The sequence below is a fragment of the Mus pahari genome, chromosome 18 (assembly GCF_900095145.1).
Source record: "Mus pahari chromosome 18, PAHARI_EIJ_v1.1, whole genome shotgun sequence".
NCBI lineage: Eukaryota > Metazoa > Chordata > Mammalia > Rodentia > Muridae > Mus > Mus pahari.
Genome location: NC_034607.1, coordinates 32306719 through 32320619, shown reverse-complemented (window position 1 = coordinate 32320619; position 13901 = coordinate 32306719). Strand labels below are relative to the sequence as shown.

Below are 13901 nucleotides of genomic sequence, written 5' to 3'. Positions count from 1 at the left end.
CAGCGGTGCCAGGCTTTTCTGGGTTGTACACTTGGTGAACGTTTTCTTTTTGAAAGTGTTGTGTTGTTGTTTGTTTTAAATTTGTTTATTTTTTATTTTTTATTTTTTTTTTTGAGATAGGGTTTTGCCCTGTAGCCCAGGTTGGCCTTGACCTTGTAGCAGTGTTCTACCCTTAGTCTCCTAAGTCTTGGGGATTACAGTCAGTACCACCGGCTGCAGACAGTTTAACTGAGCTCCCCTACTCGGTTACCCCCAGTGCCTCTGACTGTCCAGCTTGTCCTGTTTTATAGATCCTGCTCCTTGCTCCTCCCTGTGAGCTTCTTGAGCCAAGGCAAGGCAGGGGTCAGATAGGAAACCCTGTTTTGTTTTGTTTTGTTTGTTTGTTTTTTTAATGTGCATTAAATTTACCTTACAATTTCTACATGAGGTGACCCTCTGAGCTTGATGAAAGTCATTATTAAAATTTAGAGAAAAAAAAAGTCCAATAAAGACCTCAAAGAAAACAAGAAGCCTAAATATTGAGTACTAACACGTCAGAAAGATTTCTTTGTATAACTCAACCGTCCTAAATCCTTGTCCGTACCAGGGGTTTTGTGGGTCACAGGGATGAAGATTTTTGAATAATTAGTTCCTCATATTCTGGCGGTCTGTTTCACTTAGAAAGACAAGTCTTTACATAAGCCCATGTCTGTTCTTCTGCATGTCTAATAAACAAATGTTTGTTTCTATGTCTTACTCTTTAGTTATAAGCACTTAGCAAAGACAGCTTGTAGATTTGTAGTGGAGCCTCTAGTCATCTCTCTACATACATTTATCTATCTGTCCCTTCTCTCCCATAGATAGGACTACTCCATGCCCCCCCCCCCATTGTCTGTATCTATGTACCAGTGTCTGTCCATCATTATCCGTCTGTCTATACTTTCAACCGTCACAATCCACCAATCTATTTTCCATCTCTTTCCACTATTTCTAGCTCTCCATCTCTGTCCATCTCTATCCTAGTATATCCCATCTCTGTTGACCCATCAGTTGGGACGATCAATGAATCTAGGATAGAGATGAGTGAGCTCAGTGGAGGTACCAGTGGGGAACCACAGCTCATTTCTCCTGGCTCTGACAGCCTGAGCAACCTCCACTCGGATGAAGCCATGATCTTCATTCAGGCTTCGGAATAGACATTCAGCGTGGTGATCTGAAGGAGGCATGTATCCCCCACAGGCTCATGTATTCGGATACTTGGCCCCCCAGTTGGTGATGCTGTTTGCAGGAGTTCTGGAACCTTTAGGAAGTGGAGCCTTAGTTGGGGAAGTACATGACTGGACTGAGGCAGGCTTTAAGAATTTATAGCTTCACCCCACTTTGTTTTTGCACTGTCTGCTTTGTGTTTGTGGCTAAGGAGACGGTCTCTCGGGGCTTGCTCCAGCCACCTGCTGACACACCCTCCCCACTGCACTGGGACTCTCTTATATGGAGCCCCAACAGACTCCTTCTTCCACAGGTGTTTTTAGTCTCAGAGCTATAATCTTCTCCTCAAACATACCTTGAAGACGTTGAGGGCATTGGACTGTGGTTTATCTGATTCAGGTTATTTCATATTAGTTTAAGAACACATGAGAAATACTCTGGTTGATTTGTGTCATCAGCATCTCTCTCTGGCCTCCCTCTGGCTCTCTGGTCTTTTGTGATCTCAGTTGGAAGAATTCAGGGGAGACACACATAGCATGTTGGAGAAGATAGGTAGTGTTTACCTGATGGTGACGTGGGCGTTTTTAACAGAGTAGTGGAGAGTGGCCAAAAAGACTGTTGTGCCGTTTGATAGTTTCTATAGGCTTGATACTGTTTCTAAGCCTCTAGAACGAACAGATTCGGGGGTGGGGGTGGGGTTGGGGTTGGGGGTGGGGGTGGGGGTCCCATTCCAGGTGATTGGCAAACCCATTTGTATTGACTCTTAGGAGAGAGGACTCTGATGTGTTCTTTACCAGGAACCTCCAGCTCTCTGTTGACTTTAGAAGGCACTCACAAGGGCGTGTCTCCACCCAGGGCCACACACCATGACTCAGACCCTATCCCTTTGACCAGTAAACAGAGTCCGGCAGTTTCAGTTCCTGGCTTTAAGATCGGGGGTCCATGCTCAATGTCCTTTCAGGCCCTCCAACACCTACCTATACCTAGCTCCCTGTGTGCTTGTTCCTAGAGTTTATACAGTTCGAGACGAAAGCAACGCTGGCCCAAAAGGATTAGAGAAAAGGAAAGAGCTGTGGGCCTTGTTCTGTAAACACTGCTGCACAGCTCCCTGGGTATTGTACGCCCACAGGGTTTTGTAATTCCACGGTAGTTACTTGGTTTTAGAGCGTGTTAAAGACGTCTGAAAGCAAAACAAAAACCTTTGAAAATTTTGTAACAGAACAGCAAGCTGTCGAACGAAGATAAAGGCAAGGACAGTCCCTTCTTTACCACCAAGTTACTTTGGCAAAGGCCAGCAAAGAAGATGCTGATATCAGAAGCTCTCACTTTGAGCCCCCTGAAGGAGTTCTCAGTCGTGCAAAACATCATGCATGTCCTTGGCCCTCGTGTCTATGGAGGTTTAGGTGTAGGGCCCACCAAGATGCCAATCTACAGATGCTCAAGTTCCTGTCCAAAATGCTATAGCATTTGTAAGTAAGCATAACCCCCTTATGCCTCTTCATCTCTAGATTATTTATACCCAAGCATAATCAATGCTCTATAGATAGTTGCTACATTGTATTGTTTAGGGAATAATGACAAGGAAGAGTCTAGATGTGTTCAATGTGGACACAACCATAGTAGACTTAACCGGTTTTGATGGACAGTATAACCCACTGTGAATTAAAACCTGAGAAACAGGCAGACCCAGCGACCAATTGTAACAATGCTTCACATGTGTGGAGCCCTTTCTCCTTGCCATTGTTGGAAGGGCTAAAGTGTGTGTGAACTCATTGATGTCCCCCCCTCACTGTGACGTAGGCGTGCTATCTATCATTCCTGTTTTACCATGAGGACTCCATCTTGTGACTTGCTCTGTCACATAGCTAGTAAGTGAGAGAGGCCAGGATGTGGAGTCACATGTTGTCAGCTTTCAGTCTGGATTGTCCCTGGCTCCTGGCTTTGTACAGCAGTTTTCTGGTAATATTATCCATAGTCAGAGAAAACAGGAAATGACTAAACTGCACCAAAATTGAGACATAGTTTTTTTTTTTCTAAATTGTGGTACACTAATATAAACTAGTGATTTGAAATAATGATGTAAATCTAGTTACTGACCTAAAAAGACAAATGGTGAAACAAATACTACAGAGTAGTTTATATAGAAATCCTGATTTCATATAATCAAACTGTGAAACATATAACAATAAATAATACATCCCCCAAGATTCTCTTTCTTGTAAGGTTGCCTGTAAGGCCAGACTTATGAGGGCATTTTCTCAGTGGAGAGTCCTCTTCCCAGATGGCTCAAGTAGACAGAAGAAACAAACAAAATAAAATAATAATAAAAAGAAAGCAGGACAGGAAGAAATAAAGCAGTGAAATGACTGTGTGACGTTGTTATGATGGACATGTGTCATCAGACACTCATCAACATCCACAGAATGTATAACCGAGAGAACCCTATGCAAAAACTGAAGGCTGTAGGTAGCCATAGTGGGTTCACATTAGCTCATCTGTCGGAACTGGCATTTTATACTAACGCAAGACCGTAACAACAGGAGCTTAGAGATGAAGACAAGAGACATGCAGGAATTAAATTGCTCAGTTTTCTTTGTAAACCAAAATATTATTTTAAAAAAAATTTTTTTTATCAATTTCCAAAGGGAGTAGGGTATGGGGTGACAGGGGAAGCCTTCTTCTTTTATAGCAAAAGTCTTTCTATTGGCGTCACTCCCATCAAAATCTGATTGAAGTCACTGGGTTGGCGGCCAATGGGAACTGCCTCTTTTTGTTCTCTTCTTTGTAACAGCCATGGCTTTTTGCTGCCTGGACATTTTTTCTAATCTTTCTTTTTTTTTTTTTTTTTAAATCAGCATATATATTGTTATGAGATTTTGAACCAAGTGTGTTCTTGTGGTTAATTTTCATTTATGTATTTTGTAGTGCTGGGCTTAAAGCCATGCTAGGCAAGCACTCTACTCCGAAGCTACGTCCTACATCCTTCTCTGGATCCTTAGACTCTTTTAGCTTCCAGATCGGGGGGGGGGGGGTTCTCTACTTTCTTCTTCTTCTTCTTCTTCTTCTTCTTCTTCTTCTTCTTCTTCTTCTTCTTCTTCTTCTTCTTTTTTTTTTTTTTTTTAGATTTATTTATTTATTTATTTATATGTAAGTACACTGTAGCTGTCTTCAGACACCCCAGAAGACGGCATCAGATCTTGTTATGGATGGTTGTGAGCCACCATGTGGTTGCTGGGACTTGAACTCCGGATCTTCGGAAGAGCAGTCGAGTGCTCTTACCCACTGAGCCATCTCACCAGCCCCAGGTCTCTACTTTCAACTTCTCATTTCTACCCAGTTGTCAGGTCTTACCTGGCTTCTCCTCACAGATCTCCTTGCCCCTCTTCCTTCTGTCTTCTCTCGTTTCTCTTGTTCTCGCTGTCTTGGGCTTGAGATTTCTATAGGTTTTCTTACCAAGGGCACCCCTGTCTCCTAGTCTATTCTGGTCTTTTATAGCATCCAAGCTCGCTCCTCACATCAGAATCTTTATCCTAATTGTAAACGTTTCCCAAGGGCCAGGTGTGGTGGTACACACTTTGATTCTAGCACTCCTTTAGAGATAGGCGGATCTCTGGGGGTTTGCGGCTAGCCTGGTCTACACAGTGAGTTCCAGGACAGTCAGAGCTACATAGAAAGACCATGTCTGAAAAGAAAAACAACAAAAGGAAACTTGGGGGGGGGGGAACCATCTCAACTCTGTGATAGTAACCAGAGGACAGCTGCTAGGAGTGACCTCTCTGCTAATGGATGAGCCGTATTCCACAGACTCCCTGTCCCTAAGGCAGACTCGTTGAGGCCATTATCAAGAGTTGAGTCCTGGCAAACTCAATCAGACCCCCAATCTGCTTGCTATGGAGAGTCAAGCTCTGGAACAGACATATAGCAACTTTTAGATACACTTGACACTGAAGGAAAGAGCCAAGCCACTGGAGAATGGGGAGAAAGGAGAGGGACAGACAGCAGAACTGGCGGAGCAGTTGGAGCACGAAGGAAGTGGTTGCCGGAGCGCGCATCAGCCATGAGCAGCTGCAGGGAAACACAGTGCTTTGCTCTGTGTGTGTGTTAGGGAGGCTGCTCTAGCCAAGCTGGCCTAATTCATAGGTTTGGAATTTATTTCCACATTTTGCATTCCTGCGGAAATGTTTGTAAAACAGGCTTTTCTCCTGGACAGACAGCTTTCAGGAAAACTGGGTGATGGTGGGGTCCTTTTAAACTTCTCCCCAAGAGACTCTTACACAATCCAAACTATTAAAATAAACACACTGGGCTGGGATTCGTGTTCAAGAACAGCTTGTTGTGGAGGTGGCATGGTCGAGGGAAATTTTGTAGGAATAGAAACATCCAGAGGACACTTCAAGCCTTGTCCAGATGTCATCATGCGTTCTGGCCAGATGTCGTCATGCGTTTTAGTTCAATCCTGCGTCCAGGTAAATACGATCCCGTGTTCCGGGCATGTCTCCTTGGTGCAGAACGCTGTGGCCGATTTCCAGAACCATTCTTTTGTTTGAGAACAGTTACCCAACAAGTTCTGAATGTCTCGGAGCACAGCATGGGAGCCGGGAGTTTCCACAGTGTTGTTTGCATAGCTCTTGAAGGGTGCTCTTTAGAAGTCAGCTCTTTTCTGTCCCGCTTTAAAGTGGGCACCTTCCATTCCTCACAGCGTTTGATGTTGGAGCAATGTGATGTTTCCAAGCAAAGTGGTCTCCAGACATCAGGATGCCCTTCTCCTGACTGAACCTTGAGACTCAACCATGCCTCCTGGTTGAGTCTCATGCCCTGGCCCGTACCGGCTGCTGCCAGGAATACCCATTATTGTCCTGAGCCCCTTACACATTAGCGATGCCGTATACACAGTGTGGGAGTTGTCAAGTTTCCTGTCTCAAAAATGGAAGGAAGAATGGCGCAGGGAGTTTGCATAACTGGTCCAGGTGTATCTAATTGGGTAACTGACTCTCAAATCTCAAAATGGCTTCTCCCTGAAGATAAAAAATGAAGCCTGAAGGGTGCACATTCATTTTCCTCAGAGAAACACAGCAGTTCTACTCATGCATGGTGTCAGCGGCAACCACAGCCTGAAAATACTAAATGGAAATCCCAGAAATAAGAATAATTCCTGTCTTAACAACTTTCAATACAACCTTCTGTTAGAATTATTCTAATTTTTGATTAGTTACTATTACAAATCTCTTAATATACCCAATTTACAAGTGACACCTTATCATCAGTATATATGTATAGGGAACAGTGTGGTATCTAAGCCTTTGGTGCTCCGTGTTTTCAGCTGTCTACCTGGGGCCTGGTCTTGAAACATATTTTAGTAGAATAAGGGGGTGCGGCATGGGACAGAATCAACAACAAAGAAGTTAAAAAGGCTGGAAGCCCTTCCCAGCTCACAAGTAGCATGTGGGAGAAAAAAGCTTGTGCCCACGGGAATGACTTCGGAAGGATTCAGAGACCAGTGGTCCCAGTGCTTCCTGGTCTACACTTTCTCCCTGCTGGCTAGCCCTCCCAGGAACATCTCTCTCTTAATGAACGCTCTCTGCTTCTCTTGCTGACCGTGTGTCCTTGGTGCAAGTCTTTGTCCCTGGACGCAGGAAACAGGGCGCTTCTGTGGGCGCCTCTAGCAGCTCTGAGATTACAACAGGAGGAACATTGTATCTTAGTCTCATAAGTGAGGCTCCAGAGCTCTTTGCCTTCAGCAGGAGGAACATTGTTTCTTATTCTTATCAGGGAGGCTTCAGAGAGTTTGAAGGGCAAGGGCATCGGGTAGGCCTAAGAAGCCAGGTTTGACGGCTGGTTTGAAAACCTTGCCAACCATAGGAAACCTAGAAGAGGTTTGCATATAATTTGGAAGCCTGTCACGTACTTGCGTCGTGGAGTGGTGGGGAGGTAAAAGCAGGAAAAAGATGGAGGAAGCATGGGAGCATGGACAGATGGACACCCTGCACTTCTGGGGTGCTCATGAGGGGTGCTTTTGTTTCTGGGTTCCCACTCTCTCTACTTCACTTTAATAAACATCACACTGGCATCCGTCATCTTTCTTTGGGGGCAATTTACACTGACTTAGGAAAGGCACATGAAGGCGGCCTGGAGGATGAGTGTGAAGGTTAGCTAGGGTTGGTGTTCACATGAGGTAGCACCAAAGTGTCTGGTGAGGGACGAGTGTCATTGTCACAAGGTGCAAAAATTGGAGGGCCCAGTACTCACGAGTAAGCAGTTCTTATCTTTTAAGTCAGCCATACTGTACCAGTCGGAATTTTAGTCTTATCCAAAAAAAAAAAAAAAAAAAAAATTCAGATGCAAAATGTAAAGCCCTTGTTTATCTACATGAGTCTGTAGTCTGATGCCGTTGGGCCTCTGAACACAGGGCTGGCCTGAGGAGAAACAGTGCTTTGTGGTGTGACTGGAGTAGATCCTCAGAGCCGGGTGGTTTAGTCTTTAGTCTTTATTTACAACTTTAGGTTGACAAAGTAGACAGGTTGACAGACACAGACACCCCTCCCTTTCAATTGTGACTACAGTTCGGGGCATGTCTTAAATAGAGAAGGACAATACTGACCATCCTGCTGTTTCTGCTAAGCTCGTCTTGGGAACAGCCTACACACCTTTGCATAGCTTGCTGGCTGTGCAGGTTGGCGGATGAGGCTGTAGAAACTGCTGGAACTCTCCATTCAGTCTGTCAGACGCTCACTTCTTCCGTTTGCCTTTCACCTTGAGTCAAACACCAGAGGCAAGAGCTTATCTTCGTGCTTGAGCTTTCTGGAGTGTCTACATCACCCATTGTGCACAGTGCACTAAAGCCTCAGACCACACCTGGCCTCTTATGCCAAAGGCCTTCAGCCTCCAGGTCTTTTGGCTCAGTACTTGGTCCAAACAGGTAGCATGAGTTTGCCTTAAAAGCAAAACAAAACAAAACAAAAGAAAACAAAACAAAACAAGGAAACAATGTCCCCTCTAGTCAGTTGTCCAGTTTCTTTGAATCTTCCATTGTACAGCTAGCATTGCATGTTTTTTTTTTTTTTTTTTTTTTTTTTTTTTTTTTTTTTTTGCGGGATAAATAGAAAAACAGAAGAAAGAGGTAAAGAAAGAGATTGTTGGCAGAACATAGGGTGGAGGATCCACTGGAAACCCCAGATGTGGGTTATAATAAGAACCACCGTTCAGTTTTGACATGGCCTTCCGCAGAGTCATAGAAAATGCTGGTGCTGGTGGCCATCCCAAGCCTTGCTCGGAGGGGTCCATGATGCGTCTCCGGCAGCAGTGAGGCCACCTGCCTAAGCATGGCACTTCCAGATGTCCCTGTCCTTTAGAGACACAGCTCCATTGAGATGAAGTTCACGTGACACACATTCCTCCTGCCTCACAGACACAAGCCCATGGCTTCCAGTACAACCCCCTCCCCCAGACCTGCAACCAACCATCGGTGTGGTCCATTCAAATGAAGCCAGACCTTCAACTGTTGCTACTCCCACCATCTCTTTGTCTTTGTAATTTTTATTTGTGTTTATTTACAAAAGTTAAAGTTCAACAAATAAAATAAGGCTGCTTGTAACAGACATTAAGGAACTACCTCCTATGAAGTATGTCCTAAGGACCTTGTAGCTGATGAGCCAAAGCCCCTCACTGAATAGGGCTGCTAAGTTGTAGTTCTAAGTGGTAGTTCTACGAGCAAAAAGATAGACTCTTATGGTAAAGTCCAGTCCTTTTGTAGGCAGAGAGGCTCTGTGGAAAGGCAGGGGGCCCTGAGTAATGGGGAGAACAGGTAGCTAAGCTGAGGGCCATGCCTTCTCCTGTTCCTGGGGTGTCGGCCCAGTCAGGAAACTCCTGGTAACTTCCCTCAACCTTTTCAACATGAATTTGACTTCATGAAGAAGAACTGGAAAAACAAGAAGGGGAAAAGAGAGAACAGGAAGACTAGAGGAAGCAGGGGGGAGGTTGGGGGGAAGAGAAGGGATTGTAAAGGAAAGAAGGAAGGAACTAGCCTCCCCCCACCCCCAAGTTCTGCTATGTTTTGTACCCAAACAGGCTAGCTTTTCAAAACAAGAGAACTTCAACCTTGGCCTCCTTTTCCCCCGTTGCAGGCCGGCAGATCCCACCCTTGGACCCTCACGAAAATGGCAACAGCGGCGGGATCAAGCTTGGGAATCAAAGCTTGCAAGCCGGCCGGCGGTGCTGCTAAGCCGAGGGTGTGGCATACAGAGTAAGAAGGAAGGAAGCCGGAGCCCTCTCTGGTGCCCAGGGCACACACAAGGACCCCACCCGTGGGGCTAACTCTGCCTGCCGGAGAGCGAGCAGCTCTGTACCCTGGGAGACCTGCTGCAGGATGCTGAACAGGGATGTTTCCTGAAAAGAAATGATAGAAAACTCTGGAAAATTCACCCTACCACCGCAACATGGCCTTCGGTTTATGAAATGCACTCGGCAAGGCTTGTACTTGCTAGGTAATATATAGTTGCCAGTTTTTTTGTTAAAGACGTATTAGAAAAGTTTTAGATTGGTCCACACACCTCAGAGTTGCTGTTCCTCGCTAATTTCCTATGTCACCTAGGCAGATTTCAATGTCTCCAGGGCCAGAGCCTTCCTTTCTGGCCAGTTCACCAAAAGGCAAAGGCAATATAGTGGGTTAGCTCTTAACTGGCTTTGGAAGTAAGCCTTTATTAGTTTTCTGAGGGAAATCAGAGATGCACAGTTGGACCACTGCTCAAACTGAGAAGTGAACTCCTGTAGGAGAGACAAAAGTTGCATTAGAAACCACCGTCCCTATCTCCTTTCATTTATCTGATGGACATTTTTCTAAGGTATGGTCATCTGTAACCCAACCAAATCAGACTAGAATGTTACATATAATTTTTTGGGGAGGTGGGGGCTGATTAAAAGAGTTAACTAGTTGCTATGTAAGCAGTGGTGGTTGGAAGATATAAATGGCATTCGGGGTACCCCCAGCATGCACCCCCTATTGCAGTGAGTTTCTGCTCTGGGGGTGATTACTTCACAGAGCATTAGGAGACAATGTCATGATGTCACATCTGGGGCTGTTTGAGTCTAAATTGTAGAGCAGACTTCTGTCAATAGCAGCTAATCATAGGTGGCAGCAAACCAGGCAGAGGTATGTTACCACCCCCAAATTCTGGACCCCTAAAGGTATGAAATCAGAAGACATCCTTAAACTTTGCCAGCTTTGGAGAGAAAGGGTATCAAGCAGTCAGTGCCAAGTCCCAGTCATTGACGGTGCTTGTCCACTCCGGGATGTGAGTTTCAACATAGTCCTCCTACTTCTCCCAAATTGGGAGCTAACTGAGCCCTGGAATATGGGGGATAGCAAATACTTGTCCCGATTCATGAGAATCAAGACTCCTAGATGTCCCATAGCAGGAGTCTCAAACACTGTCAGCAAATGGCATCTGTATGTTGTGCCAGGGCCTCCTCAAGACCGTCAGTGCTTATCCCATGTCTCCAGCATCAGTAGCTGACACGATTCCACATGCTGGCAAAGACGTTCATCCATCACTACAGGTCAAACAGAGAACGATTGAGCTGAAGTTGAAGTGGCCTCTCTCCAGTATCAAGCTTAGTTTTGAACCTTTCCCCGTTTGAGGGGGAACCCTTTTGCCGGGAACTTGTATTCACCTGACTGGCTGTCTAGATTTCCAAGCCAAAATGGTACCGTTCCCAGGAGAGGATGCCCCGGCTTTGGATTGGGTTTGCAGTGGTTGAGTTTTGCATGAAGTGTCTGGGATTCATCTTGAGAGTGAGCCGCCCTGGGGTGGATTGGAGAAGCATGTGAGGGTACGATCCCTTGGTTTTCCCCAGGCTGCGTACTGTTGATATCGCAGCCATGCAGGGGGTAAGTATGCACACATGCCACCAGCCTGAGCAAAGAGACACGTGGCACTTGGGCACACAAATACTCACACCATTCTGGGCCTTCTCTGCAGACAGGTGCTTTTTGATGCTTCTCTCCCCCTGGCTTGCCATTCCTTTTGGGATGTTTTAACAATTGACCCTCAACCAAGACCTAGAGACGACAATTGCTCCAGACATAGGATATAATGTCCTTATGGCTACTCCCCAAATTCCGTTCCCAACCTCCATTCTCTTATCTCTCACAGGTGAGCAGGTTTGTATATGTGTAAATAGGATTTTATGTCAGCTGCACCTACATGTAATCCATTTCAGAGTGGCTGTGTTTGACTCGTGACCTTGTGCCCATAAGGGAGGCACAGATTGTCAAAGAGATTCTTTCTCAGTAGACATCCCAAAGGACAGTGGCAGGGCTGTGCAAATGTTTTACACAGGTACAGAATTGACTCACCATTTTTTCACTAAAAGTGGTCTATTAAGGTACGGGATATGGACGTCATCTTGCAGACTAACCTGCATTCTAGCCAACAGCAAGGGCTGTGCCCCAGTAGGAATCTCATTCTTTCCTGAGGTGAGGTTTGGAGGATCGACGTGTTTCCTCCGCCATAATGGACTCTGGCCTGTGTAGGCTTCTTGCTGCTCTGTAGCATTCTGGGCGAGGAGTAAGGAGGCAGTGGTGGTCAGCCAGGGGTTCTGGCTGTGCTCACGTGATCATGCCTTTCACCATTGTCGTGACACCCAGTGACAGTCATACCGTCACACAGACGGTCGTCCTCTCCAGTGTTTTTGTAAAGGCTTTCCACTTGGGCTGGACCCAGGTTTTGCACCTAGAAGATCCCTCTGCAGACACCTAGGACCTTCGCATCTTGTACTCTGTTCTCTGATAAAAGTGTTTCAGGTCGGCGCTCATTTGTATCACTTGCTTTTGATTTTAACCCATTGGTATGATTCATACTAATAAATATTTTAAGTTTTACTGAGTGTCCTTTCCTTATTACAGTCAGTAAGATGATTATTTTACAAGTCAACTCAGAATAAAGAGAAACATGTACCCAAGACCTGGGTGGGCTCTGTTGGCAGTGGCTGCTTGTCTTCTTCTTGGGACACAGATCAATGAAACAGAGCATGCTCACCTGATCAAGGATGGGCACATGATCAAGGCTGTGGGGAGGAATGGATGTATTATCTATAAGGTATCACCAGGTATCTCTGAGTGGAGCATGGAGCGTAAGACTGCATGCCCTGGTGGAGTCACTCACAGGAGTCTGTGGACAAGCCCTCAGTAGCTATGCACTGCACAGCATGGGAAATGGAAGCATGACCTTGGATGGGTGAATAAAGACAATGGCGGCAGGGTATAATAATGATTATTTATTGATGTGCGGCTGGGAATAGAAGCCTACGATGGAAAAACAGCGCTTGTGAAGATTTCGAAGAGGTAAGACATGACACCAAATCAGGTCAGAGGCCACAAGAGGCACAGAACTTTCAGCCATGTTTGTTTCATGGTCTAACTGTCGGAAGCCAATGCCCAGCCGGGTTCCACATTCCTTTAATCCCAGCCTTGGGGAAACAAGGCAGGATCTCAGTGAGTTTTACTGCCAGCCTGGTTTACAGCCTGGAAGTGAGTCCCAGGCCAGCCAGGGCTACATAGTGAGACCCTATTTCAGTAAGTAAATAGAAGAGTCTCAATAAATGATTAGATAAGCAAATAAGTCTGAAGCCAGTAGGACAAAATAAGAATATTTGATAAATTCGAAGCATGCGTTTTACTAGCCTCTATATTTTTCCTGGATCAGTCCTTTTCAGAGATGGAGGGATCTGGAGGTAAGAAGCGAGGGTTAAGCTGACTTTTCAGTGTGCTGGGAAGATCTTGAACAATCCCAGCCTCGAGGGCCTCACTGCACCGCTGTCTCCTCAGCTCCCCATCTGCCCGCACTTGCTCGCACACACCAGGGGAGCTTGTGGTTTTCCATCCTGAGCTTATGCTGAGTCAGTGGAAGGGCCTCCGTGCCTTATGTTCTTCATGACTGAGAGGCACCAAGAGCATGCTGGGAAGCTGCTCTGGCTATACACAGTCAAAGGGAGACTAGGAAACAATCTACCCTGACTAGAGAGATGGCTCACTGAGTAAGAGTGATTTCTAGGTAAGCATAAAGACCTGAGTTTGGACCCCCGGCACCCATGTGAATCCAGGCATTGATCCTGTGTTCCTGTTACCCCGGACTGGCAGGTGGAGATAGGAAGGGCCCTGATTTCTTAGTGGCTACATTGTTACTTTTGGTCTCCCGCCTTGGAAGGCAGTGCAGTGAAGAGATTACAAAGTCGACTCTGAGCCCAGCTTCCAGCTCTGGTTTGTGGAAGGTGGAGTCCTTACCAGATTGATTTCACAAATCCCCGGAGTTTTCTCATTGGGTGAAATGTATATGTCACTTGTAGGCACCTATGTCTTTCTCCCAGAACCCAGATAGTATCACAAATGAAGACTTTCCCCAAGCTTGATCTCAGCCACTTGGCACTTAGACCTGAACTGATATACCACTTCGTAATCATTGTTTCTCTGAACTATTCTGGCTATTCATCTGTAGAAATATTGCTGTATTTGATGACAGGATGAGCTCTAACTCTACTGGTAAACATATTATGTTGCTTTTATGAAGTTCAAGCAAAACTCTAGATCTTGGAAACATCCACCCCCAAGACATAACATACTTTCAGCTGTGGGACCCACCTTATGATTGTACCCTGGGGGCTAAGGAAATAAATGTCTGGGTTGAGTCCAACGCACAGGGTCTCCAGGAAATCCCATAGGCTGC

The 13901-nt window shown here is 45.7% G+C and overlaps 1 protein-coding gene across 1 annotated transcript in view; it reads left to right on the top strand.

The window, feature by feature from the left end:
- Rab31 (RAB31, member RAS oncogene family) overlaps window positions 1-12061 on the top strand; it is a 112469-nt gene extending 100408 nt beyond the window's left edge. Inside the window, exon 7 of the mRNA XM_021217767.2 lies at window positions 9306-12061. Within this exon, the coding sequence (XP_021073426.1) occupies window positions 9306-9403 (98 nt within the window). The 3' untranslated portion in view covers window positions 9404-12061. The remainder of the gene's footprint in view (window positions 1-9305) is intronic.
- The last annotated feature ends 1840 nt before the right edge of the window (window positions 12062-13901 follow it).